Source organism: Populus alba, chromosome 18 (genome assembly GCF_005239225.2).
Source record: "Populus alba chromosome 18, ASM523922v2, whole genome shotgun sequence".
NCBI classification, from domain to species: Eukaryota; Viridiplantae; Streptophyta; class Magnoliopsida; order Malpighiales; family Salicaceae; genus Populus; species Populus alba.
In genome coordinates this window covers 659417-686757 of record NC_133301.1, presented here as the reverse complement: position 1 = coordinate 686757, position 27341 = coordinate 659417, and the positions used below count along the sequence as shown (strand labels likewise).

The window sequence follows — 27341 nt, the reverse complement described above, 5'->3', positions numbered from 1 at the left end:
ATTTATATTAAAAAAATAATATATTAAAGGATAGAAAAAAAAAACAAATGAAAAAAGAAAGAAAAGGAGGATGAAAAACATAAAAAAAAAAAAAAAAAAAAACCCACTTCCTTCACTATTACAAGGAGGTGCGTTGCACCCAAGATTTTTAATATATAAATTATAACAAGCTTTCTGTACTTTAATATCGTCTAAAATAAAAAGAATTCTAAAACATAAATATGGACAAAAGGGGATGATGAGCTCATTTCTTGGATTCCTTTCCTCGGAAAGTGGATATTGTAAGGAAAAGACATTCCTACCCTTAAGGATGCAACTTGTGGCGATGTTTTCAGACTTAATTCGATCCACAATCTTAATTTTGACCAACTGAGTCATTGGAGTTTTATTAGTTACCGAGTTGTTCGGGTCAATTTTTTTTTAAATCAAAATGATATAATTTTAGTAAAAAATCAAAAATCAACGAGTTGCAATCATGTTTTTAACCGGATCTTGTTAGGTCAATCGGGTCACACTAATTTATTTATTTATTTTTTTTTTTTTAACTCGACTTAATTTCAACTCCGAATCTGCCGGTCCCAAAACTATGACTTGGAGGCTATTAATGAAGGGTGAGATGGGCAATTTGCTGGTATCCCAAGCCACTTGTGTTTCTCTTTTGATTTTATTCACTTGAATTACTTGTGTTCTTTTATACAAAATAGTGAGGGACCAAACACAATGTTAGAACAGAAGAAGAATATTCTCCTCTCTCATTTTTTTCTTCTTCTCATAACCGACATGTTCTTACCATCATTTTTCTTTTATTATGATTAATTTAAGTTAGTTTGTTGAGAATTTGGGGTAATTTAATTTCCCTTTTCTGTCATTTTTCCCATACCAATTTCTACTCATCAAAATTAATTTGTTTTCCAATTATATCTTTTAATCATCGTTGAATTAAAAAAAAATGTATTAGTTAGTTATTTAAATGTTTGGAAATACCTTTTGTTACTCAAGAAATTTAAGTTTCCTTGTTTGGTTAATTTATTTGAGACTAAATATCTTTTTTTCTAAATTATATTTTAAAAATCTAATTCTTGAGTTAGAAAAGCAAACACATTTTCTATATTACATTTAATTAATCCAATTTTATTTACTTTCATTACAGATTTTATAACATGTATTAAAGTGGTAGTAATTAAGATTTATGTATGCATTGACATAGAATAAAATAAAATAAAATAAAATAGAAAGAATCTTCATGTCTAAACAAATTTCTATATAAGTGAACATGCTTAATTAGGCATGGAAATTTCCATGTTCTTACCTAATAATTTAGTCAACACAGGGTCACACCCTGAAACCTTTCATCTAGATTTTCACAAGTTTACTTCCTAGTCAACCGATGTTTACTTTATAGTCCAAGCTGCTGTGTCTTTATTCTTTAATGTACTAATGATTTATGCAGATCCCATAAAAAAAGATTGGAGAAATAAATGGTGGTGGTAAAAAATTTTGAACAGTTAAAGGCTAAGGTTGTATGGTTTATCATGGGCTTTGGTTTTAGAATATTCGACAAATTCACATGGTGTAAGGGTTCTTACAGCTGCAACAGCAGATACCTTTCCTCGTAATATTTATTTGCCATGCTGGATCTCTTGGTAGTATGCGTCTTTAAGTGAAGCGGATACAAGGAACATCTCTTTCACTCCTTTCCTTTTGCCTTTTCTTGCCACATTGTACTTAGCATGACTGGCTAGCTTTAAAGTTGAGTTCTTTTTGTGTTCTTTGATCGGGGAAGGGTAGGGATCTAGTTTTCTAGGTTTAACATGGCTGGTTCTGAAAGGGGGGTCTCTTGTTTCTTGGTTTTGGGATCTGAGTGTTGAATTTTTGTTAAAAAGACTTGAGCTTTTGAGGATTTTGGTTTCTTGGGAATTTTTTTTTTTTTTGGTTTTTTGTTGTCTGTGAATTTGTGTTGTAGATAGAGAAGAAAAATGGCTCCAAGATTGGATTTTTCAGATTGGTGGGGAAAAGACAGAAAGAAGGGAACACCTGTGGTAGTGAAAATGGAGAATCCTAACTATTCTGTTGTGGAAATCAATGGTCCAGATTCTGCATTTAGGCCAGTTGAGAAGAGCAGAGGCAAGAATGCAAAGCAAGTCACATGGGTTTTGCTCCTCAAGGCTCATAGAGCTGTTGGTTGTGTTGCTTGGTTAGCTACTGTCTTTTGGGCCTTGCTAGGGACTATCAAGAAGAGGTTGATCTTTAGACAGGGTGTTGCAGTGGCTACTGAGAAGTTAGGCAAAGGGAAATTAGTACTTAAAATCATTAGAGTGTTTTTAGTGACCTCTTTGGCAATTTTGGCTTTTGAAGTGCTTGCTTATTCGAAAGGTTGGCGTTATTTTGAGAGTGCTAATTTGCATATCCCAAGTACCTTGGATTTGCAAGGCTTGCTTCACATGGTTTATGTTGCTTGGTTAACATTCAGGGCTGATTACATTGCGCCAGTAATTCAAGTTCTCTCTCAATTCTGTGTTGTTTTATTCCTTATTCAATCTGTAGATCGTTTGGTACTTTGTTTGGGTTGCTTTTGGATTAAATACAAGAAGATTAAGCCAAGGATTGATGGGGATCCATTCAAGTCAGATGATGTTGAGGCACCAGGCTATGAGTATCCCATGGTTCTTGTACAAATCCCAATGTGTAACGAAAGAGAGGTAATGCACTAAACTTTGTCTCCTCTTTGTTTTGCTTTCTTGTGCTTGCCTTCCATCTGTGACTGGGACTTATTTTCTGCATTCAAAGATTTAGGGGACATGTTAATTAATTTAAGCAGTTGAAATGACAAAAATATAGCAAAATTTTCAGAGATTCGAAAAATGATAATTTTGAAGAAGAAGAATTTATCTTTGAATGATTAGATGTTCCAGTAGCTGATATTTTTTTTTTTTTAATTTCTAGTCGTCAAATAGTTTCGTGATTTATTTGTAATTTGAAGAATTCTATGACTAAGTTAGGTGTCATTTAAATAATAATTTTGGATTGTATCTAGCAATCGAAAAAATAATAGAAAATTTATGTCATGATGATTGGATCTGTTATTTTAGATCAATATCAAACTAGGAAGTATCAAACTTTAGATGATTATTAATAGGGACATCTAGGATTCGCATACGATAGAAATGGTGGCAAATGTCAAAATCCCTACAGAGTCCTTGATGTTGATATGCTTTCTGTATGCAGGTATATGAGCAGTCTATCTCTGCAGTTTGCCAAATGGATTGGCCAAAGGATCGCATACTGATTCAAGTTCTTGATGATTCTAATGATGAGAGCATCCAATGGTTAATTAAGGCAGAGGTTACTAAGTGGAACCAAAAGGGTGTCAATATAATCTATAGGCATCGCTTGATTAGAACAGGTTACAAAGCTGGAAATCTCAAGTCTGCAATGAGCTGTGATTATGTAAAGGATTATGAGTTTGTTGCGATTTTTGATGCTGATTTCCAGCCCAATCCAGACTTCCTTAAGCTGACGGTGCCGCATTTCAAGGTAGATAAAGACAAAAGAATCTCATTTCAATGAACTGTTTGCTGTCCAAAATGTTTTTGTGATTTAATCCGCTTGTCTGTCTTACCTTTTGTTGCAGAACAATCCTGAACTAGGGTTGGTTCAAGCCAGATGGGCATTTGTGAACAAGGATGAGAATTTATTGACTCGTCTCCAAAACATCAATTTGTGTTTTCACTTTGAGGTTGAACAGCAAGTTAATGGAGCATTCCTAAATTTCTTTGGTTTCAATGGAACTGCTGGTGTTTGGAGAATCAAAGCCCTTGAAGAGTCCGGTGGATGGCTTGAAAGGACAACTGTAGAGGACATGGACATAGCTGTCCGTGCACATCTTAATGGTTGGAAATTCATCTTCCTTAATGACGTGAAGGTACTCTTGTGCTCCTATCAACCTATATCCATCGCTTCCATTGCATCAGTAAATATAGTTTGGCAGGATCAAGATGAACACAGAGCTTCTTTCAGGATCATTCCATTTCATTTTAAAGCAATCTAAAATTTTAGTATGTAAGATTGATGACAAGAAAACAGGTTCATACTTTCCTTCCTCATAAATTTTGGACAAGTCCTCACAACATGAATTATATGTGTAACCTTTCAGGTCCTCTGTGAAGTTCCTGAGTCCTATGAAGCTTACAGGAAGCAGCAACATCGTTGGCATTCTGGTCCTATGCAACTTTTCCGCTTGTGTCTTCCAGCAATTATAACCTCTAAGGTGCCTTTGATCCCATTTGTGCTTCCTGTAATATAAATTCCACACTGATTTAACTTTACTAGGGGTTTTCCATGTTTTCAATCTTGCAGATAGCATTATGGAAGAAAGCAAACTTAATATTCCTATTTTTTCTATTGAGAAAACTCATCCTTCCTTTCTATTCCTTCACACTGTTCTGCATAATTCTTCCTTTAACAATGTTTGTCCCCGAGGCTGAGCTTCCTATGTGGGTTATTTGCTATGTGCCTGTCTTGATGTCATTCCTGAACATTCTTCCCGCCCCAAAATCCTTCCCTTTCATTGTTCCTTACCTGCTCTTTGAAAACACCATGTCAGTTACCAAATTCAATGCCATGGTTTCTGGTTTATTCCAGTTGGGTAGCTCTTATGAGTGGGTTGTCACCAAGAAGGCTGGTAGGTCATCAGAATCTGACTTGCTGGCTGCTGCTGAGAGGGACTCAAAGACAATGAACCAACCACAGATATGCAGAGGAGCTTCGGAGACCGAGCTTGAACTGTTAAACCAATTGAAGGAACAAAAAGAAGCAGCTCCTAAATCCGTAAAGAAAGTGAACAAGATTTACAGGAAAGAGCTTTCTCTAGCTTTCCTCCTGCTCACAGCTTCTGTCAGGAGCTTGTTATCAGCCCAGGGAGTCCACTTTTACTTCCTTCTCTTCCAAGGTGTGACCTTCCTTGTTGTTGGTCTTGATCTGATTGGAGAGCAAATAAGCTAAGCGTGAATGAAAGCAAGATAGAGTGTAATACATATCCGCTCGGGTTCAGATAATCTATCAATAGCCTACTGGGATCGACCATGCAAATGATGGTGAAGGGTAACCTTCAATTCAATAAAATGGAAGTCATTTTCTCCGTGATTTGAAAGCCTATAGGATTCTCTATTCAGAAATCACTCTCCATACTGTGGTCATATTTCCTTTTATTATTATTTTTTTTCACATAGGATATTGGTCATTGTTAGTTTTCCTCAGGCATCGAATTGTTGTTGGTTGTTATAGGTAGGATATTAGGTTTCATTTTTTCTTTTACAGTTGACTTGTATTCTTGCTTTGGTGTGATTTAGCAGCATTTAAGGTTCAAGCCATATTTGCTCTTGTAAAGTCTAAAAGTTTGAGTGAGATCAAAGCATTACCTTGCCTGATGCTTCTGGTTTTCAGATTTTATCTTTATAGTGTGTGACATGTAAAAGAATTACTATATGTACATTTTCACATATCCCTCTCCTCATATTCCTTTTGTTCCCTGTTTGCAATCTGTTCCTCTGAATGTGCATGCATGTGCACATGTATGCCTGGATTTCTTATTTTAACAGGAGGTCAAAAGAAAGTGTCGGCAGCGAAAATGACTAAACAAGTTGAGCCTTTGTAGCCAATATCAGATGGCCAAGGTGATGAGGTTATGGTTCACATACACATCACTCTTCAAATTATGGTGTCCAAAAGGTTTTGGGGGGCCAAGTGATCTTTCCTGGGCATATAGTGATTATGGATTCTGTATATCGTGCTGTTGTTGGGAAGTATAGTTAGGACAAACTCACTACTTCCTCTGGTCCACGCCATTAAAATATTTGTCTCGAGAAGACAATCAGAAAAATCTTTTGATTTGACCACCCACCCGTTTCATGGCCTTTCACTTTCATTTTTTGGCATCACATCTGTAGCTGGCACTGTGCTGGGTTACTAGTGGGATTAGCTTGGTAATACGTAGGCAAGTCCAAGTTTTTCTTCCTGTCCTAACATGTTTTGGATATGACCAAGTCCATTTTACCAGGTCTTGCATGGAGGATTATGTAAGTGTGGATGATATGTCATTGTTTTCCTCTTCAATTACAAGAGTCAAGTCTGTCAGCAATTGAAAGAGGCCAGGACTTCAAAACTGAACTCACTGTTTAATGGGCCTTTTTTGAGTTTGAAAATGCTTCTGCTTATGCACAAATGTTGAAGATTCTACGCAGCCCTGCAGTAAGAATCTTGATAGTCTCAACTCCAGCAAAGGCCATTCATCCTCTTGAAATAAGATTATCCTGATAAATGTTTATGGTGGAGCTCAAAACCATTTCAGCAAGAAAATCCAAGGCAATAATGTGTTAATCTTTACCTAAGTGGCAATAACAAAACTCTGCGTTAATCAAGACCGGCTACATGTATACCTATAGACTAATGGATACCATAGAAATGACATGCAACCTGCACCTTTTACATCCACTTGGCTTCCAGCTACCTAAAAATCAATGCAGTAATCCCTGAGTGCTTAAGAACTTATGATGTGCATCATTTAAATTAATATCTCTTCTTAATCTTTTGGCTTCCGTAAGAGCTTTTACCCATGGATAGTTTTGGCCGTTGGATGAGAACTGGGGTCGAACTAGTCATCGTCTGGTTCTGTTGAAAAATCTGGCTCTTCGGGTTTTTGCAACTTGGGCATTTCAACTTTCTTGACTTTCTGAGCCCCTCTTCTTGTGTTTGCAGCAAATCTTGAAGCCAGTATTGTGACACCAAGGTGCTGTTTTGCTTGAGAAGAAGTTGAAGATGCAAAACGAGGTTCAGCCTCCTCTGGTGTTGTTTCGTCATCAGCTGTTTGCCCATCAGCAGAAAGTGAGAAGGATTCTGACATGCTCAAGCTCTTTGCCATCATTCTCTTCTTGTGCCGACGCCAAGCAGCCTGAATGAAGCAGGTAGCCCATGTTCTCCAATGGTAAGAGTAGAAACGGAAGGTATGTTGTAGCTTCTTGCTATGGAGACGTCTAAACTGGTTTGCAACGAACTTGAGGTCTCCTGCTTGCAATGCAAATGCTTCCACTTCTTCTAGAGCTCTCACTGTCCTTGTGGAAGATGGCAAGTTGAGAGTAGATTTTGGGAGCAATGCCCAGGCAAGCAGCTCCTCACCGCAAAAGTCGCCAGGTCTCAAAATAATTGAGTTGAAGAAACCAGTTCGTCCTCCATTTGTAGTTGAGCTCTCTAGCTTTCCCCTGATAATAAAAAGCATCTCTGTGACTGGATCACCTTCTCGAACTATATTGGTTCCTTGAGTACTCAAGGAGGACACTAAGCGCTCACATATTGCATCAAGTAGCTGACCATCCATCTGTGAGAAAAAAGGAACCTGCAAATAGGAAAAACATTAGCTAGAGCACGAAAGGAGCAGATAGATTTTAAAATGCTTGATGGCAACACTAGGGAGCTACTTACTCGTCTAACAAGGTCCAGGCATAGGTGGCGCTGGATGTCTCGACGAAGATCTGTAGGTAATGCACGCAAGATTGATTCTCCATCAACCCCTCTAGTTGCAAGCCACTTGTATTGAACAAACCGTCTGACACGTTCTCGTAGACTTTGAGGGAGTTGACGGTGTCTCATCCACTCCTCTGTGTCTCGTCGCTTGAGCCTCCACTCCTCAAGCCTCACAGTGATAGATTGCAAGTATGTCTGTGCAAGACAGAGCATGTCATAAGAGCAATGCAAAGATTATTCTGGCCATCATTAAACATTATCTTGCTTTTATACTTCAGAGGAAATTCATCATAAAATTTCCAAGGAAAATAGTTTCTTGAGAATGAGGACATGTCCAAGTCTTCTTCAACTAAACAGATCTCTAATGGTTTTTTTTTTTTTTTGTATCTGAGAAACATTTCTATTATAAACACACAGTCCAACAGAGGCCAAAAGATAGGCAACGGGGTGCCTCAAGTGTCTACATTTACCTGCATATTTCCGATCAAATGGGCAAACAAAACCAGGCCCAAGATGGCAATGAGTATGGCAAATGCAGTTTCCCCAATAAATGTGCTTGTTGACAAAGTCTGGCCATAGGAACTGAAAAATGGAACAAACAGAAAAGACATGTAAGAAAGTCCCTACAAAAATGTACTGAAGTTATGAAAACAATAGATGGAATCTATGTATCTGCAGATGTTAATTTCTAGCAATAGTATACCGAAGAAAGAAAATTTTCGCTTCAATATCATGCATCGATTCAAAGAGCCAATGAAAATGATAAAATGCAATCAGATGCTATCATTATCTCGAATGAACATTTTGTACCTCAAGTTCTGCAAGCCCCACCAAAGACAGTAGAAATACTTTTCAATAAAATCAGAGGAAAGTACATTCTGCTCCAATGCATTTGCGAATATGCCGTAATCGAAAAAGGTTTTGTCGGATGGATTACATCTTGAAAATAAAACAGTAGTGTTTTCCCATGACTTGCGATCAGCAAAGTTCAAAGTACCACAATCCAAGTAACGAGGCTTGCATGGTATAGGGCTCAATTCATGTTTGCAAGCAGATTTCCAGCATGTTGCATGGCGCTCAATCGACAACAAATACCAGGATGCCCCCAAGACCTACAAGATCAGAGACCTAATCAGTATAAAGCACCACCAGATGACCAAAAACAACAACAGGAGCATTTCGAGAGAGAAGCAAGGAGCCTCAAGAGGCATGTACGCTCTGATTTAAGGAGGCATTACATACATGACTAGCCAACATGTATAGCAGGAGATTATATGCAGCCCCAGCCCAGGCAGTCTTTGTGACTACTCCAGTAGCTTTAATGATCTCAGAACTCAATGGAAAAATCAGATATAATCTGGGAATATACTGGAGCAGAACAATCAGTACTATGGCATTGTTGGTATGGTCAGCGTGGGAGCTTCTAATTGCTGGTATTATAAACCATATCACAATCTGCCAAAAAAAGAACAATTTAATGCCATTTCCTCTTTAGCTTCAAAGGATAGACTTCAATAATGAAAAGATACTAAAAATCAAAGCAAGAAGAACTGTCATTTGCAATTAATGGATGCTTTTAAAAAAAAAAAATTCAAACACCCTGCCATATGTATTGCTGCCGTATCTAATCTGCATCTAAACCTTTTCCTTTCCTTTCCTTTATTTATTTTATTCTTGTTATTTTCTTGGTTCTTAGGTGACAGTTAGAGCTCAAACTCGAGAACTCATCGCCCTCTTTGCAGAGGTAAAAGCCACTGGACGAAACACCAAATTGTAACAGCAGCTCAACCTCAAGAAGTGAAAGAGATGCCGGGAAAATTGAGGCAAGAGGGCAGCTGAAAATACAATAGCAACTCCAACCTCCACAACCAAATGAAAATTTCAAGTTCATTCTCACAAGTATCTGTGATTTCTAGGCAGAAGAGAAGAAAGAAATCACAGGCTAAGTTCTACATTCTAATCCAATAAATAAAAGCAGAAAACAAAGTTAGGAATGCAAGTACCTGAGGAAGAGGTAACGCTGCAATAAGATCTATGAAGAAATCTGATCTCAAATATCTCCTTGCAATCAACTCAGGATCCATAACAAGTTCACCTCTCCCAAAAATTCTTGAACTAGGTGAGACATAAGCTGTCCTAAACTTTATTACAATATGAATTATGTAAAATACATCAGCAAATGTTCTAAAACATGTCACTGTGATTCCTAAATTCAAATCAGTACCCATACAAGTTGACTTTCCATTGCTGAGCACTGATGGAAGGTAAAAAAACAACGGATCAACAAAGAGTGCTGTTAAGCATGAGAAGAGGAAAACCCTGTTCCATTTCAAGATAACATCACTTCCTGGATCAAGAATCTTTTCTCTCCAATATGGTTCATTGTTATTCTCTGGAAATACCTTAAACCCTCCAAACTTAGGAACCTTGTCACTTGCGTTTCTGTCATTAATAATACCACCTTCAGTTTTGAAGAATGGAGCTGATGTCTTATGAACAGGCAATGTATTGTCCAGGTTCTGACCATCATTAAACCTGTAAATTTTGAGAACACCCTTCAATCAAATCATCAAAGAAAGCAGATGAGAGCCGTAAAAGAGAGAATACGTAAGTTAAGAGAGTAACCTCACAAGCTTCTCTTTCTTGAACTCCATGATTGCAAGTGCTAATCTTATAACATACTATACATTCAAGAAAGGCAAAGAAAAGAGGATTCTGCATCGCAAAATATTCCCTGAATTTTCCATTTCTGAACTGAAAGCAAGTCTTTCAAGAAATGAAGGTTGAGCTCCAAGCTGCAAAAGATGGAAGGAAATATTTTGCAGGAAGAGGAGAAGATAGACTTTAACTGGTGAAATGGCAAAGTGGGTGCTCAATGTGGTTAGCTTCCATTAAAAGCCTGACAGAAAACTAACAGTAAAAGAAAAGAAACACAGCTTAGATACTCTGTTACTCTCTCTCTATTTCTTTTTCATGTTTTTTAATGATCTAATAATATTTTCGAACCATCTTTCACGTATCAAAACTAATTTCTCTCTAATCACCTCTTAGATGTTCTCATACTGGAATCCTTGATGATACATAGAGAGCATAGTTGCAAGACTCAACATGGGTTGAGAGTTGAGAGTTGGTGAGGTTAGCTTGTGCGGATCCATAGGTAAATTAACTATTTTTTTTTTTTTTTATCAAAACAACATTATTCTTGTTTTAAAATAATGTCGATTTAGATAAAAAAGAAAGAAAGAATCGGACTTAAAAATAAAATCCAATTCAGGCAAAGCTTTAAATCTGCAAATGATCATATTAACCTGTGGCGGCCAGATCAAGTATTATAAATATGGTGGAAAGAAAACCCACTTCCCATCCAAACCATGTATCCAAAAACTCAGTTATTTTATGTGCTTTGTTTTTCAACTTGTAAGAAAGTGGACTTGAACTCTACAGAGACAGCGGACGTGGAGGCATGACCAAATTAAAAAAAAAAAAAATTGTATAAACATTACCTGTATTCCAGACACCAAGAACGCAATAATCTTTTTTATTGGCAGATTTCTCGGCCAAATATCTTCTATTTTATTAAAAATTTGTGTGGTTTAGTAGGTTTTCTCGGGTGTAGATTTCATTTCTGTTCTCTTTTCCATTTCTTTTTTTGGTGAGTGTTGTAACTTACAAGGAGAAATCAATTTAAAGCTCTGGTCATGGTCAAGTAAATTGTTGTTTTAGAAGAATTGTATTCCAAATAATATTTTATAAATTTATTTTTTTAATTAAAATTTTATTTTTTATTTTTAAATTTAATAGTAAAAACAATATTATTCAAAGGGGCACCTCCTTGCAAACGTGTGGAGCCATTGCCTCTTGACAGACAAACCACAGCTTCCTAGTCTGCACCCCTTTGAATTTTCCTCCTTGGAGAGCCATTGATTTAATTTTCTTTTTGGATGCTAACCCAACCCTCTTCAAGTTGTGATTCATATTCAGCCACAATTGACTCTCTTTCTTTTTCTTTTTTCTTTTTCCTTCATTTTGTTTTCCTTTTTTGTTGAAGACCAAGAATCATACTTGTTTTCTCTGTTGGAAAAACAAAAACGGTGCATCCCTTTGACGGGGCAAAGACTAGAAATTTCAATTCTTATATTTTATTTTACATGAGTGCCAATAGCATAAACTCTAAGATAAACATATTTAATGGATGGCTTGATTGTATTTCTTCTGTCTAATTATTGTGTAGGGTTTGCAAATCACAATGTTATCAATTTCTTCCACCCATAAAGAGGAGACACTTAGAGGCTAATTCGTTGATCTGTCAATATGTGACTTAGTTGGGTTTTAAAATAATATTATTTCATTTCTTTTTAAAATCTTAAACTCACGACTTAAATGTTAGATCAGATCATGGGTTCAGTTGTGTTTAATAGTTTATCCAACAAGACTTGTGTACGAGAAATTGCAAAAATAAAATATCATGAATTTTAAAAACAAAATTAGTCTTGATGAACAAGAAATAAAAAAACTAGTTATTAAAACTAAAAAAAAATCTAATAAATAGGAGGCAGGATTTACAAGAAATCAAGTGCAAGAAAAACTAGTCAAGAAACATAGTATTAACCTGTTTTTCTTGCCGGCTGAAAACTATAGAGTACAGTAACTAAGAGTATGTTTGGCCGTATAGTAGTGATTATTTTTTAAAATAATTTTTTATATCAAAATATATATTAAAGATATTTTTTTAATTTTTAAAAATTAATTTTGACATCAAACATATCAAAACGATCAAAAATATATAAATTATATTAAATTTTAACAAAAAAAAAATCATTTGAATTTTTTAGGAGTTCCCAAACGGTTTCTAAGATTATCAAATTAGCATTCATGAACTGAAGATGTCAGAGGCCGGAGGCCGGCTACCATTTTTTAAGGTTAAACATAATCAACTGGGGACTAGGACAAAACAGACTACAACATGAAGCTTTCACTAATAAAGTTTAATCCTATTGACTTATGCTCAAATTTATATGTAGCTTTCACTGTGGAATTATCAGATTTATTTACTACAAACGTAGCCTCCACTTTTCAATTAGATCAAATCAATTTAATAGAATTTATTTGATTTTCTAAAAGTATGGATCTTGAGTTTCCCGTCATCAAAGAAAAGGAAATCAAATCAATTTGAACCCTTTCAAGTACCGTTTATATATATGATTCACGCATTCATGAAATATTATATTCCTTATGGAATAAGCATTTAATAGCATTTATTCTTCTAAATGCGCCAGACAGTTAAAAAAAATGCATTCTTAAAATTATTTTAATAAAAAAAATTAGCTTCAATTAACGTTAAAACTGGGGAATATTATTACGTTCAACTCGTTGGCACACCAGATTTTGTGGTGATCTTGAGGAAATAATAATATTTTTAGTATGAAAATTTCGAATTTCGGGGATAGATACGAAGCCCAGAGACACGACATTGATGAATTGGGACTCACAGACAAAGCACATGCGGCCAATCACGGTTAAAAGAGGGCCAAATTTATGCTCAGAGGGTCCTACATTAGCGATCACTGCGGTGACTAGAACGTGCTTCTCGTTTTGCTGAGTTTGTGGAAGGTGGGCTGCTTAATGCATAATGCATAATGCACCCATGTCAAGTCTCTCATCTCATCACCCAGAAAAGACATCAAGAACAGTGAAACCATGATTTCAATTTCCATTTTAGCATACCCTCTTGACTTGAATGTAGATAGATTCGAATTCGATGAGAAATCACGATAAATGAGTCTTTTTTTCTGAATATTTTAGTTCGAGCTAGTGTTGGGGGTGATGTGTTGCTTTTTGAAGCAGGTTGAGTGGTAGTGATTGGCTCCTGAGAGAAAAAGCAGTGATGTTATCTCACCATGGCTTGGAATTTCCAAGAGGCATCCTGTACTCAACTTCGATTGAAAGTGCATAGAAAGAATCGCTCGATACTTGGAGTTGACATTATTGAAATAGATGGCAAATGCTCCTGTCAAGGCTCGAATCCCGGGTTTATAATTGGCAATACAACAACAGTGTAATGAGAACACATAATTTATGCTCATATATATATATATATATATATATATATATATAATCTTTCAAATATTCCTCAAAAACAATAAAACAATTCATAATTTAAAACACTTATAATATTAAATAAAAATCAAAACTTGAATGAAAACAGTATAATAGTGAAACATCTAAAATACTAAATCATAAAATATAAGAAAAGCTTTGTAAAAGTAAGTAAGGTATGCCAACAAACAAAATACTAGAAACTTTCAATCAAAGGTCAATTTGCTAACAAAATTTAAGAACTTAAAATAGTATTAAAATAGAGGGGTAAATCTAACCAACTCAATGAAAAAATAACATTTAATATATATTTTAGCTATTTATAAGTACAAAGACTGAATATATACAGACGGCAAAGCAAGTTTGTATACCACTACCCTTACTCTTTCTAAAATATCAAAGGATCCTATATACTTGGGGCTTAATTTTTCATTCTTCCTAAATCTGAATAATATTTTAGTTCGAGACTTTAAAAAAATACATTGCCACACATTAAAAACTCTAAATCATGTCTATCTTATTCATATAATTCTTTTACCTATTCTTAGCTATTTGAAGCTTATCTTGAATCACTTTAATTTTATATGAAGTAACATATCTTAATCTGATACCCATCAATGCTCATACCAATATACATGTGATCTACACTTTTGGGCATACACAACCTCATATGAAGCTATATCAATGCTCCTTTAATAGCTATTGTTACACGAAAACTCCACCATAAACAAATACTTGCTACATCTAACATCTAAATCAATCACAAAAGCTCTCAACATTTCCTTTAAAATATAAATAATCCTCTCAAACTGTCCATCGGTCTGATGATGAAAAGCAGTTCTTAACTGAACATTAGTCCTCAAAGCTTCAAGAAACTTCACCCAAAACCAAGAAGTGAATTGTCGAACTTTTTTAGAGACAATTGAAATTAGCACATCATGCAACCTCATAATCTAGTTAACATAGGTTTCTACTAGTTTCGCAAACCTATCAAACACCTTTACTTGCAAGAAATGAGCTAACTTGGTCAAACGGTCAGCTACCACCCAAACCAAGTCATAACCCTCCTGACTCTGAGATAAACTTAACACAAAATCCATAGCAATTCTCTCTCATTTCCATTCAAGAATCAACAATAACTGCAAAAGCCCTAGTGGCTTTTGATGCTCACCTTTAACCGCCTGATAGGTCAAACATCAAGACACAAATTCAATAATGTCTTTCTTCATGCCATTCCACCAATAACACACTCTCAAGTCTCTATATATCTTATTAGAACCATGATATATGATATAGGCAGTTTGATGTACTTCCATCATCCATCTCAGACATATATAACCTAGAACCAAATTACAACACACCATCCACAATGACAACAAAACATAGAGCCTTTTCTAACTCTAACTTATTTTGAATCTTACATAGCTACTCATCTTGTATCTGAACTATTTTAATTTGATCTAATATGTTTGGCCTAGCCTGAAAGTGAGCTAATAATAATCTTGATTCATTAATCTCAAAACTAACTTTCTCATCCAACAACACGTGTAACTATAATAAAATATCTCTTCACCTCATGAATATTAGGCAAACTATCCATAGACTCCATACTCAAGACATCGATAATAACAGCCACTTTGCCCAGGAGATACTGAATTATGGAATCATAATCACTTAATAGTTATATCCAAGGTTGTTAAAATCGCGATTCAACTCGTAAAATCGTATGTTTTTACGAGTTAATATAGACTTTACGTGCTAAATCGTACATAAAACTCGGAAATAAGTAAAATCGAGTCAAAATCAGGTAAAATCATTAAAATCGGGTGAAATCGCTTGAAATCGCGATTTCACCACCGATTGAACGAGTTTGCCCGCAGGAAATTTTAATTCAATGTTGCTGCCATGTGTCTCCCTCCTATTAGCTCTAACAGATGAAGGCAATTAAAAAACAATTGTTGTATGAGACAACTGTTCGGTGTCACATCTCACCTCTAAAATCAACCACCAACGACAAGTCTTCTCCTTGTTAGAAAAGAGGAACCCCTGCATCTCACACAGAGAGACCAAAACAATGGTAATGAAATCTCCTCTTTTGTTTGTTTTTTTGTTGTGCTTTATGAAGATAAATGTTTGTGGGGTTTTTCTGTTTTGGTTTTTCATTGAACAATCATCGGTTTTTTTTTTAGTTTTTATTGTTGTTTGCTCTAGATTGTACAAGTCTTAAATTTGAATCCATGATCTTGTTGCGTGTTCTTGGTTTGATCATCTCTTGCATGTTTTTGATGGATCAATTCTGTTTCAGTTTAATTGATACATTGGGTCTAAAAGAATGTGAAAGGAGGCTCTTTTTGCTGAATCTTGAATAAAGGAGGTCTTTTTGCTAAAACTGATCATTCTTTTGTTTCTTTTATGTTCTGGGTTGTTCTTCACTGTTCCTTCCCCTTGCTCCTCTGCCCGATCTTCTTTGTTCAAGACGAAGATGATGGTGGTCTAAGCACCAGGTCTGCTGGTTGATGGCCCCTTCCCCCTCGGCTTCATCCGCGCAAGCGTAGGAGACGATGAACAATGCTTCCAAAACGGTGCCGTTGTGTCCTTGGGCATGGCTGTTTTTCACTTTAGTCCCTAGACAGTTTAAACTTAACAATTGGGACCCTAATCAGAAATAATTGATTTCTAATTGTGCCCTTGGATTAAATTCAATTGAATCCTTGAGTTATAGCGCTATTTACACAACAGTCTTGGGTTTTTGGACCATTCAATTTGGTCATTGAATTTTAATTTTCAAGCAATTTTTCCTTGAATCAACTCCAAACTTCGGTATTTTTTCAATTACACCCCTGATTCCTTTAATTAATTAAATCAAAGTTTAATTTAGTCCTCAAACTCATTAATTCTTCAATTAAACTCTTGATTTCATTAATGATGAGGAAGATGAAGAGAATAAAGCTGGTTTTAGTTTACATGACACACCAGCATGTTTTTTAAGGTGCTTGAACATAAATTTTAATGTATTTTGAAATTCTTTACGATTTTACGATCCGAGTTTGTGTAAGGCTTTCCGTGCCGTGTTAAAATCGCAATTTTAACAACCTTGGTTATATCCACCTTTTCTATTTCAAATTTAGATCCTTCTACAAGAAAATATACTAAAGATTTTTATGATTTGAAAATATCTGACATCTCCCTATATAAGTACCTCCAAATCTTAAAAGCAAACACTACCACAATCATTTTCAAATTATATATGAAATAATTTTACTCATGCTTCTTCTACTTCCTTAGTTATAAGAGGAGAAAAGAGGAAATGCAAATTATTTAGTAACTTTCTTCTAAAATACCTATGTTAAATTAGGTTAGAGTTGAACCAAACTTTAAGCTTAGGTCAGATGGATTAAGAATATAAATCTTACAATCATCATTTAACCCCTTAAAAAAAAACATTTAAGTTAACTTCCCATAGAAAGAAACAACTTAACACAAATTAATTGTATTGATGGCTAAAATTAATAACAATAATATTTTACTTGAACACAAATTAATTGTATTGATGGCTAAAATTAATAACAATAATATTTTTTTATTTATCGCCACAATTCATTGATCTCTTTATCTCTACTACTCCTAAACCATGAACTAAAATGCAACAAAAATAAACTTATATACCAAAATTAAATTGAAAATACATGAAAGGACAAAATAGATATAATTTATAAAGTTTAATGACAACTAAACTTTTTGTTTGAATTTTATAGCCATCACTCATCACCCATTAACAGCTTTTCCACTTTGATCATTTCTTCTAATTTTATCCATACTCAATAAATTTGATTTAATTAATTTTTAACTTGGTCCAAAAAAAATGCAATCATTAAAAAAAATATTTGAAGATTAAATTAAAAATAAATTAAATAATAAATCCACAATAAAATATAAATAGATGAAAAGTGATACGTACATTGTTTTGAAAACACCATTTAATGTTGTCCATAATATTCCAAAAAATAAAACAAATACAAGAAGAAAAACATATTTAGTTATAAAGACATATAAAGATATTAATGTTCCAAAACAGAAAGAAAAAACATTCAGAAAAAGAACCAGATAAAAATTAAAAAAAAAAAAAAAAAAAAAAAACTCTTTATTAACGTGTTCATGACATTTCATATGATCACAACCTTAGGAGTTCAGTGGTGACAGTAAAATTAAATGATACTGCACAAGCTACATGAAAATAAAAAATGGAATGAAGTAATCATCAATCATTCACAAGATATATTTAAACAGACAAACCATTCAATAGAACCACTTCAGCCAAATGAAAATATGGGACTATACAACCGATAAGAAATTGAACGAAGCAACTGTCCCAGGAAACTCCATTAAGGAACGGCACTGCTCATCATTGCACTTTTAGGACAAGTGTCATGCGAATTAAGGATTAGGTTTCCTGGCGTGGAAACATGTACTACTACTGAAAAGCAAATAAATCCAGGCCTCGATGAGGGTTTAAGATCTTCCTATGCAACAGCAACAGATGAAGAAATGGATCATTCTCGAGGCCATCAATAATGTTAGAAATCCTCCAGCTGAGATGGTTCAAAAAGATATGTTGCAGCTTAATCATCCAAACAGAGACAGGCAGCTTACACAATAGTCGAGTTACCTCTCAGAGCTTTTTGGGAGAAGTGGTCAGTACTCACAAGGCAAAGTTCACTGCTATGAGCTTGTATAACCTGGCATCTTAACAGTGCTCTTCCAGCAGCTCAAAAAGACATCCGCTTTGTAAAAGACCAGATGGGCAGGAGATTAACAGACCAAAACTCCTACTATAGGAGAAGGGGTAGAAATATCGAGAAGAGAGAAAATAAGGATGGACCAATGCAAGCAAGGGAAAACAGAAGCTTTTTATAATGTCAGAAATTTTGAAACTTATGCAACAGCCAACCCAATCAAGGAAGAAAAAAACATTTCATTCCTGTTCCATTTGAAAGCTGATGACATGAAAGAATAAAAACAGAAGTATGACAAGAGTTATTTAAAAAAAATTTCCTGCACCAGAAACAATTAGATAAACCAATTCATTTTTCTTCAGGTTAGTTCATTGGTCCAATAGAGTAGTATACAAGAAGAAAAACCATTTACGCATCAACTGAAAGGTAAGAGAAAGTACCTTGTGTGACCGTGAGTACCCAAAACTCAACCAATTTTGAAATTTTAATTTTTAAGAATAGGGCAACCACACGAGATTCCTAAGAAAATCCCAACTTCTGTGGAACAGATATAGGTACCTGCCAGAAGTGTTTGAAGCAGCTCTATCCTTCTAAGCTAACTAAATGAGATGCCATTAGAGTTTGAGGAAGGAGCATCACAGCTGGAGTGCAATCAAACAGAAGCACGTAGGCATTCAGTTTAGCAGGGAGCCCAAACATTCATTACTGAAGATTTGAAGCAGCTGTCTATCCTTCTAAGTTAACTAAAACAAATGCCACAAGAGTTTGTGGGAGGCGCATCACAGCCGAGGTGCAATCAAACAGAAGAATGTAGACATGCAGTTTAGCAGGGATCCCCAAACATTCAAAATAGAAGACCCCAATGCAGGGCAGCCAACAATGAAACCTCAAGTGTAGAGAAGCACAAAACCAATGAAGCAGACCCAGAAGAGACCTCAACACAAAAAAGAAAAGCATAAAGTTTTAGCACCACTCAGAAGCAACCTGTCTCAATAAATTCGTAATAACTACCTACAAAGCCTTCTGCTAGAAAAGCCTACAACTATCCTGCATAGCTTAAAGAAAAATAACAAACATAGTAATAAGTATGAAGAAACTTAACCAAATCCACGAGGCTGAGGGCGTTGCCCGTTTAAAACATAGTGGTACTGAAGTCCAAACATAATAAACACACTCTAATTGCAGTATTTTCCAAGCAAAGCCACGTCGCCTAGGCTGCAACTCTTAACTCCTGCTTCGGCGACGATCCCTGGTGCCATTTCTGTCCAAAACACAGAAACACCAACCATTAATAAATCTACAGAGATAAGCAACAGGGTTAAGGCCAAGGTCCTAACGATATAAACTGGGAATAATAGTTAAAAATTCACCCATTGGCATATGGGAGCTCTTCACGTCCACGGTACTGTGGTGACCTGCTATAGCTGCGCCCACGAGGTGATAGACTGCGGCGCTTGGGGGATCGTCCTTGAGGGCTGTGGCTCCTGCTCCTGGGTAATTTGTCCAAAGAAGAATTTAAAAAGGCACCAAATATAAGTCCACTTTATGAAAAGAAAAGGAATTTACAAACCACACCATGCACATATAACATACATACATCATAGATACATATGTATTGAAGGCACTATCAGTTTCAAGAATTCACCTTCGACCATAGCTTGGGCTCCTGCGATATCTAGGGCTGCGACTACGACGTCTTCCTGCACCTCCACCTCCACCTCCACCTCCTGAACCAACACGCAAGCGACACTCACGAGCGAAATGACCAGCCTCACCACACTCATAACACTTCAAGTCAGAACCACCAGAACGACCACGACCCCCTCCACGGCCACCGCCACCGCCACCCCCACCGCCACCTCTGGAGTTGTGAGAAAGCTCAACTCTCCAGCCATTTTTTCCTGCTCCAGAAATAATTGATTAACTAAAATGATTCAACAGCAAAATAAATGAAACTGCTTGTAAAATAACATCTGTGCAGCAAGTATCAAGATTTATCGGTGCATATAAAGACGAAATAACCCTATCAATTATTACTAGCAACACTTTTTTTAAAAAAAACATATTGTTTTTGAAATAGTGTAAGGCAATTGAAACAATTAAATTAAGGCATCATAAAAAGAAGTTTGCAAAATTTGAGGAGAATTAAACAGAAAGAATTTTAAATTTTTAACTAAGCAACAAAACCATCATGTTTGAAAAAGATAATGCATTAACTTCAACATAAATTGAGCCAAGATCATGGGGTCTTATCTTCTTGACAAAAAAATCAGGTGATGAAACTAGCTATAGTAAAGTGATAGCTTCTCAACACCTCGAATTCCACGACATAAGGCATGCAATTAACACATCTACCAATCATCCATCTATCTATTATCAAGGGGGAGAGAAATGAGACAAATAAGATTGATACACAATGTAGGCATTAATTAAGAACTACTCTGATAAAAGATAATTAGAATAAACCAGCGTGTTTTTTAGCAGGCCTCTACCAAGCCATACAGTTAAATAACCAAAAGTTCAAGCAATAAACTTACAATCAGAAAACTAAACTCCAGTAAACAAAAATGCGTACCATCCAACTCATGAATAGCATCCTGAGCATCCCTTTTATCATCGAAATCAATAAAAGCATAACCTGGCGGCCTCCTTGCAACCCACACACTACACACAGCCCATTAACCAAATCATCATCAGCACATTAACCCATACTCGAGATTCCATAAAACATAAAAAAAAAAACATTACGCAATCAACCTTCTTATAACACCGAATCGTCGAAACTCATCTTCAAGTTCACGTTCAGAGACTCTTGGGTCCAAGTTACCGACATAAACCCGAGACATTGTTTCTTTGACTAATTATATCTGCTAAAACAAACAAACCCGTTTCAAAAAATCTAATCTTTTTCTCTCTTTAAGCCTCGAACAGCATAAAAAAAAACACTTTGAACACTTTCAAGAACCAATAACAGCAAAAAAAAAAAAAAGTTAAATGCAAAATTCTTGAAAAATAGTAAAAGAAAGACTTCATGTGCTGTAGATTATAAGATATTTTCGTTAAAAATTACACAAATATGAAAGAGAAGAAGAGAGATCTGAGACTGTACCGGTTGAACTTTGTAGAGAGAAACCCTAGTCGCTCTGTTTTCTCCTTAAGTGTTTTTTGGATATTTTAAGGGCTTTGAAAGATATTATTATAGAGTGGCAAGTTAGTGAATTTAAAAGTCCTTCAGGTTTGGAAAGTTTATAGGTTAGTCCCTAAGGTTAGGAATTTTATGTGTGAGGATGACTTTGCACTTTGGGCCTGAAATAGGAAAAGTGAGGACGGGCTAATTTTAGATTTTAGAATTTATGCCTCGTTTTATAGAAGCAGCATGCTTTCTGGTGAGCTGGATTTAAGAAAAGTCAATAATTCATATTATAGTTATTAAAAGTTGGGCTTATTAGTTTTGATTTAATTTTTTAAAAAAAGAAAAAGTCAATAAATCTTTGTTCGGCTTCAAGAATCAATTTAATATTTTAATCGAGTCATATAAGCTAAATTCTTTTTTTATTATTATTGTTAAACTTAACCTTGGCTAGCTCCTAGGTGACCTGCTAGGGAAAGTCCAGTTAATAATCCTAATAAAAACACTTTTCAAATGATTAAATTAATATTTAATAGTATAATTAATGTTTAATATATTTTAAGGTTACACATAAAATTTCAGTTAAATTTGACAATTGAATTAAAAATTATATTTATTAATATAAAACTAGTTAAATTATGATTTTTTATTAAATTTCTGAATTTTTTTAAATATTTCAAAATTTTAACCCAAGCTATGGTATTATTATATTAAAAAATTTCATATAAATTTTCAGAATTTTCTAATATTTAGATTGGGAGTCACAATTTTTTTTTTTATATGAAACTAATAAATTTATAATTTTTTGCGAGAGATTTTACGCATTAGAACTGATAAACCAGACTGAATCTCTAGATTATGCTTTCAGAATCTTTAATGTCTGTCTGGACTAGGGGTGTTCAAAAAAACCGACCAACCAATTAAATAAAAAAAACCGAAAAAAATTAACCGAAAAAACCGAACCGATAGAAAAACCGAATAAACCGATTTAAAAAATTTAAAAAACCACCCGGTCATGTTCGTTTCCAGTTTAAAAAGACTTAAATCTATTGAACCGGACCAAACCAAACCGGTTTAATTGAATCTAAAAATATATATAAAAGAAAACTAAACCTAATAATAAATACCCCCACCCCCCTCCAAAAACTTACCAGCTGGCCCCCCTCCCCCTCCCCTTTTCCCCCTTTCCCAACTTTCCCCTTCCCTTTTCAGCAACCCCACCCATCCCTCCCTCCCTGCTCTTTCTCCCTCCTTCCCCGCTCACTCTTGCTCTCTCCCCCCCTTCCCTTTCCCTACTCTCTCCCCCCCTTCCTCGCTAACTCTTGCTCTCTCTCCCCCCTTCTCCTTTTCCAGTGGACTTACTCTTCCCTCTCTCCCTCTCCCTCTTCTCTGTGCACAAGAAAGACTTAAAGCAATTCATTTTTTAGTGGCCAAGTTTTCTCTTATTTAATTGATTTCGGTTTTTCTGGTTTCTAAAGCTAAAAAACCTACTCGAACCGAACAAAACCGGTTCGGTTTGAACCGGTTCTCAGTTCGGTTCGGGTTATATTAATAAGGAATAGTATTTTTCGGTTCGGTTTAATTTTTATATTGAAACCGGACCGAACCATAAACACCCCTAGTCTGAACAACATATTCATCTGCTCTCATCTTTTGAATCTATTTAGGCACTAAGACCCATTAAGGCCTGTGCTAAAGCCCATTCAAATCCTCTATCCTGAACCCACTTGATTTGGTCTTCACATAAAACTTTATGTATGTGTTTGTATATTATCTTAGGACAGTAAATAAATATCAATTTACTTGCAAAAGGTTCATGAACACTTGAAATGGTTTATTATAATGTGAATGATGTCCTCTTCGTTTATGAAGTAAAAAAATGAAATAACTTCTTACGTTATAATTGCAATTGGTCATTTGTAATTTCCATTCTTATTAAATGATTAGTTATATTAAAAGAGAAATTAAATAATTGAATAGAGTAATGATGATTTCATTATTCTAGAAACAATAATTGGATTGATTATTGAGAGTAATATAATTTATTTGTAAAGTTTATTATTTATTATTAGATTGATTGGGTCAGCTTAGTTTTTTTATATTTTCAAAGTATAGTAAAATAATTAAATCTTTTAAAAGAAAAGTATATTTAACTGGCATCCAAGGGATTTTTAATTTTTTTTTTTAATTTTTTAAATAATAGTAAAATGACTAAATTATCCTTAAAAGCAAATTCTCTTTAATTGGCTTCTAGAAGTTTTTTTTGTATTTTTATCCTTATTTGTTTTTGTTATAATTAAGTTGATTGAGAAGTAATATGATATTTTAAAAAATATAAAATACTATTTAGAAATCAAAATTATTTGGCACGTGCATTGCATGCGACAACACATCAATTGCTATTGCATGTTCAGAAGGCATATGCAATGTATTTCGATGCTGAAGTCAGCTTTCCTTAACATCGTTGGAAACGTCTTGGTGGAAACTTCATCCCTAGGCATCGTGTTTAACTTATTGACTTTCGGTTTGGTGCCATCAACCCTTGTGTTTTTTTGTTTTTGCTTCTTTTCTCTTTTTTCTTTGACTTTTATGCCCGACCCTTCAAATTCTTAAAATAACCCTTCAATTTATTTTTTCTTCAAATTGGTACTTATTCTTTTTATTACTATTTATTTATTTGAAATAATTCATATAACAAGAGTGTTTTTCAATTTCATCCTCCATTTTTCTCATCTGTCAGATTTGATCCTTATGCTTTCGATTGCTATTTATTTTATTTCAAATAATTTTAAAACTCATTTTTTTTACAAATTCATCCTTCATCAACTTTTTTTTCTATCAAATTTAATCTTCATTCTTCTTATTGCTATTTTCTTTTACTTTGACAAAGTTTTTAAATTACGATTTTTTTAATTCCATCCCTTAACATTAAATTGGTTGGGAATTAAACTTTTTGATTGAGCTAAGTTTAGGATTTCATGGGTTGCGACTTTAGGAGATCAGCTCAGGTTTAAAAGATTTGTTTGGGTTTGCTTTAAAAAAAAAAAAAACTCATATTTCTATAGTTTCATCCTTCAACATTTATCTAATTGAAGATTGAACTCAATTATTCTTTATCTATATAATTTTTTACTAGTTCTGAAAATGAATCGAGTTATCTCAGGTCTTTTTATTAGTTATTATTTGTTAAATTTAGCTATTTTATCATATTATTAAATTAAATAAGCTAATTTGATCTAGTTGAGTTAATGACCCGGGTCTTGGATTTTTCTTACTTCTTTAAAAACAATACCATTGCCTAAATATTCTTCTTTTATGTTAGAAAAACTTTGGTGTTGCTCAGGCCATCAATCAAGTACTAGTTAATTATATTGCATTTGAGTACTTATACTAAGTAACGTTATAAAACCTTACTTGGCACATAACATTGTCTAAAACCCAAGTCAGAGATTAATTTAGGTTGACTTGAGTCAATCAAAATAATATCATTTTTAATTTTTTTAAAAAAAATTTAAATAACATTATTTAAAAAAAAAAAAAAAAACTTAGTTTTGATTGGATCAAACAGATTGTTAGTTGATTTGTTGGATTGAATCGGGTCACCTCTCACCTAATTATAAATCTACCCCACATGGATTTAGTTGCCAAACTTAGTTTGATCTAACACACACACATATGTATGTGTGGAATTAACATATATGTGCTAGTTTGACCTCAATTATTGTTATTTGCTTGCCACAACTCATGGAGAATGAAAGGAAGTAACAAAGGAAGGTAACAAGCAAATTTCCGCCTCCCTTAATTAGCAAATGCTCTACTAATTAACATCGACGGAGTTGGTCAATGAGCTTGCATAGGGTATCATGAGACGACCCACCGTTTTGCACCGCCCTCCTAGCCACCCGCCCTAAGGCTTCTGCTCTCTCCCTTGCATTCCTTCCCTTTTGTCCTCCCATTAATTCCTTCACTCCTTCACTTATCGCTTGCCTTGAAACAAGAACTTGATAGCCTTGATTTTGCACCTTTTTGACACTAGTCCCGGCTCCAAGCCTATCCACTATAAGCTTTGCATTCAAATATTGCTCAGCCATCATGGGCCAAGCCAGAACCGGCACACCAGCTGCTACACTCTCTAGGACCGAATTCCAACCACAATGACTCAAGAACCCGCCTGTTGCACGATGAGATAGTATTTGGCGTTGATCAACCCATTCTCTTACGATCAAACCTCTACCTTTTATTTTCTCTTCCACGCCACCAGGTAAAGACCATGACTTTGAACGTACAACCCATAAGAATGGAAAGCCTGACTCCTCCAAGCCAAAGGCTACCTCGTCAAGCTGAGAATCTGATACAGCAGCTTGAGTACCAAATGAAACATAGATCACAGAATCTGGTGTGATTTGCTCATCGAGCCACTGTGTTGACATGGAGGAAATTTGACTTTGGTTAATGGATTTCTCAAGACCCTCCATTTCGTCATACAAAAATAAAGGGCCTAGACACCAAGCCTTAGCCCCATTCATGTAAAATGACTCAAAAGATGGGATATGATTCTCTTCCAACTCTTTAAAGCTATTAACAATGATTCCCCAACTCTTTGCATCATCCTCACCCGCCTCTCCCATGAATTTAGACATGGGATCATCATGGTTTGATGACTTCACGGTTTCTGCAGGCAAGTCTGCTTTAGTCAAAGTGAAGGGAAGTCTCATACCAGGCAGGTCAACAGGATCAAACATAGATAATGAATCTATTTGTGGTGCGTGTAACCAAGATGATTTGCTGATGGCCATTGATAGAACACCCATGCCGTGAAAGGCTAACCTAGGGACACCTAATGCTTGACATGAAGCAAGTGACCAGCCTAGAAAGAAATCAGAAATGACACATAAAGGAGGGGTGTTGGATTTTATCATTGTTTCAAGTACCTGTTCAAAGGGCTTTTGTAGTTCTTTGGTGGCCAGAAGAAAAGGAAGGAGAAATTCCATTGAAGGAAGTTGAGATGTGTTCTCGCAACCTTTTGGGAGGCCATCAATGGTGGGGAATGGGATTTCATGGAGATTGATATCAGGGTGATTAGTAACATACTTGGCTATTGAGTTAGCATTTGACGGGGTGGTGATGATCGTCACTTTGATTTGTTGATGTGAAAGAGCTTTTGAAAGGTCGAGTAATGGAAGAGTATGGCCTTGAGCCATGAAAGGAAAGATAACAACATGGGATGACGAAGGAGAAGGCATGGTATTGCTCATGCTCTTGCTTTCTCAATTCGTGCATGGCCCTCGTTGATGCAAACTAGGGGTGCTTATAAAGGAGAAAATTTGTTTTTTTTTTAAAAAAAAAAAAAATATATATATATATATATATATATATATATATATATATTGAATTCAAATTAGTATTTAATCTATCTTAATTAATTAAGTCATAATTATATTGGTTAGTTATTATTTATTGTCATGAGACTCATGACCGTTACTAGTCCCTACTCCCTAGCTATATGACAGATATTAACCATTAATTATAAGTTTATAATCAAATTTAATTATTTTCTTATATTTAATGATCAGATCATCTTTCATGGATTAGTAAAAGAGACTGAGATTTTCTCATTTTTTTGAAACATTATCTATTATATTTGTTAAATCCTAGCCTTAAATGGAGAAAGATTTTGTATTGATAAAGATATCATTCAAATGGAGTATGAGAGCGGTCTTTTTATTATTAATTTTTATATAAAACTTTTCCATCTTGTATAAGAGAAAATCATTTGATTTTTTAATTTCGTTGAAAGTTTAAGGGTGTTGAATTTATTTATAAAATAAATAAATTAAGATTGCTTTAAGAAGGAGAGAGAGTGTAGA

At 34.9% G+C, this 27341-nt stretch overlaps 4 protein-coding genes across 5 annotated transcripts; 1 reads left to right on the top strand and 3 right to left on the bottom strand.

The window, feature by feature from the left end:
- The first annotated feature begins 1507 nt into the window (after positions 1-1507).
- LOC118059439 (probable xyloglucan glycosyltransferase 5) lies at positions 1508-5512 on the top strand. The gene is made up of 5 exons (XM_035072299.2): positions 1508-2699; positions 3226-3534; positions 3632-3922; positions 4154-4267; positions 4357-5512. The coding sequence occupies exons 1-5, from the start codon at positions 1977-1979 to the stop codon at positions 4999-5001; spliced, it is 2082 nt and encodes a 693-aa protein (XP_034928190.1). The 5' UTR covers positions 1508-1976; the 3' UTR covers positions 5002-5512.
- Positions 5513-6292: 780 nt separating this feature from the next.
- On the bottom strand, positions 6293-11208 carry LOC118059436 (probable cyclic nucleotide-gated ion channel 14). Of its 2 annotated transcripts, none has more exons than XM_073406289.1 (8): positions 11019-11208; positions 10141-10363; positions 9519-10050; positions 8758-8970; positions 8326-8627; positions 7986-8097; positions 7474-7710; positions 6293-7387 (listed from the first exon to the last, which is right to left on the bottom strand). In XM_073406289.1, the coding sequence occupies exons 2-8, from the start codon at positions 10167-10169 to the stop codon at positions 6650-6652; spliced, it is 2163 nt and encodes a 720-aa protein (XP_073262390.1). In that variant the 5' UTR covers positions 10170-10363; positions 11019-11208; the 3' UTR covers positions 6293-6649. The 2 variants fall into 2 exon arrangements, with proteins under 2 accessions (XP_073262390.1, XP_034928188.1); XM_035072297.2 differs by having other exon boundaries at positions 10141-10310.
- Positions 11209-19287: 8079 nt separating this feature from the next.
- LOC118059434 (serine/arginine-rich splicing factor RSZ22A) lies at positions 19288-21592 on the bottom strand. Its single transcript, XM_035072296.2, has 6 exons — positions 21454-21592; positions 21102-21211; positions 20920-21008; positions 19990-20245; positions 19715-19834; positions 19288-19605 (listed from the first exon to the last, which is right to left on the bottom strand). The coding sequence occupies exons 2-6, from the start codon at positions 21188-21190 to the stop codon at positions 19569-19571; spliced, it is 591 nt and encodes a 196-aa protein (XP_034928187.1). The 5' UTR covers positions 21191-21211; positions 21454-21592; the 3' UTR covers positions 19288-19568.
- A 3518-nt stretch (positions 21593-25110) lies between these two features.
- Positions 25111-26745, bottom strand: LOC118059433 (UDP-glycosyltransferase 73B4). Its single transcript, XM_035072295.2, has one exon. The coding sequence runs from the start codon at positions 26727-26729 to the stop codon at positions 25296-25298; it is 1434 nt and encodes a 477-aa protein (XP_034928186.1). The 5' UTR covers positions 26730-26745; the 3' UTR covers positions 25111-25295.
- Between the last annotated feature and the right edge of the window lie 596 nt (positions 26746-27341).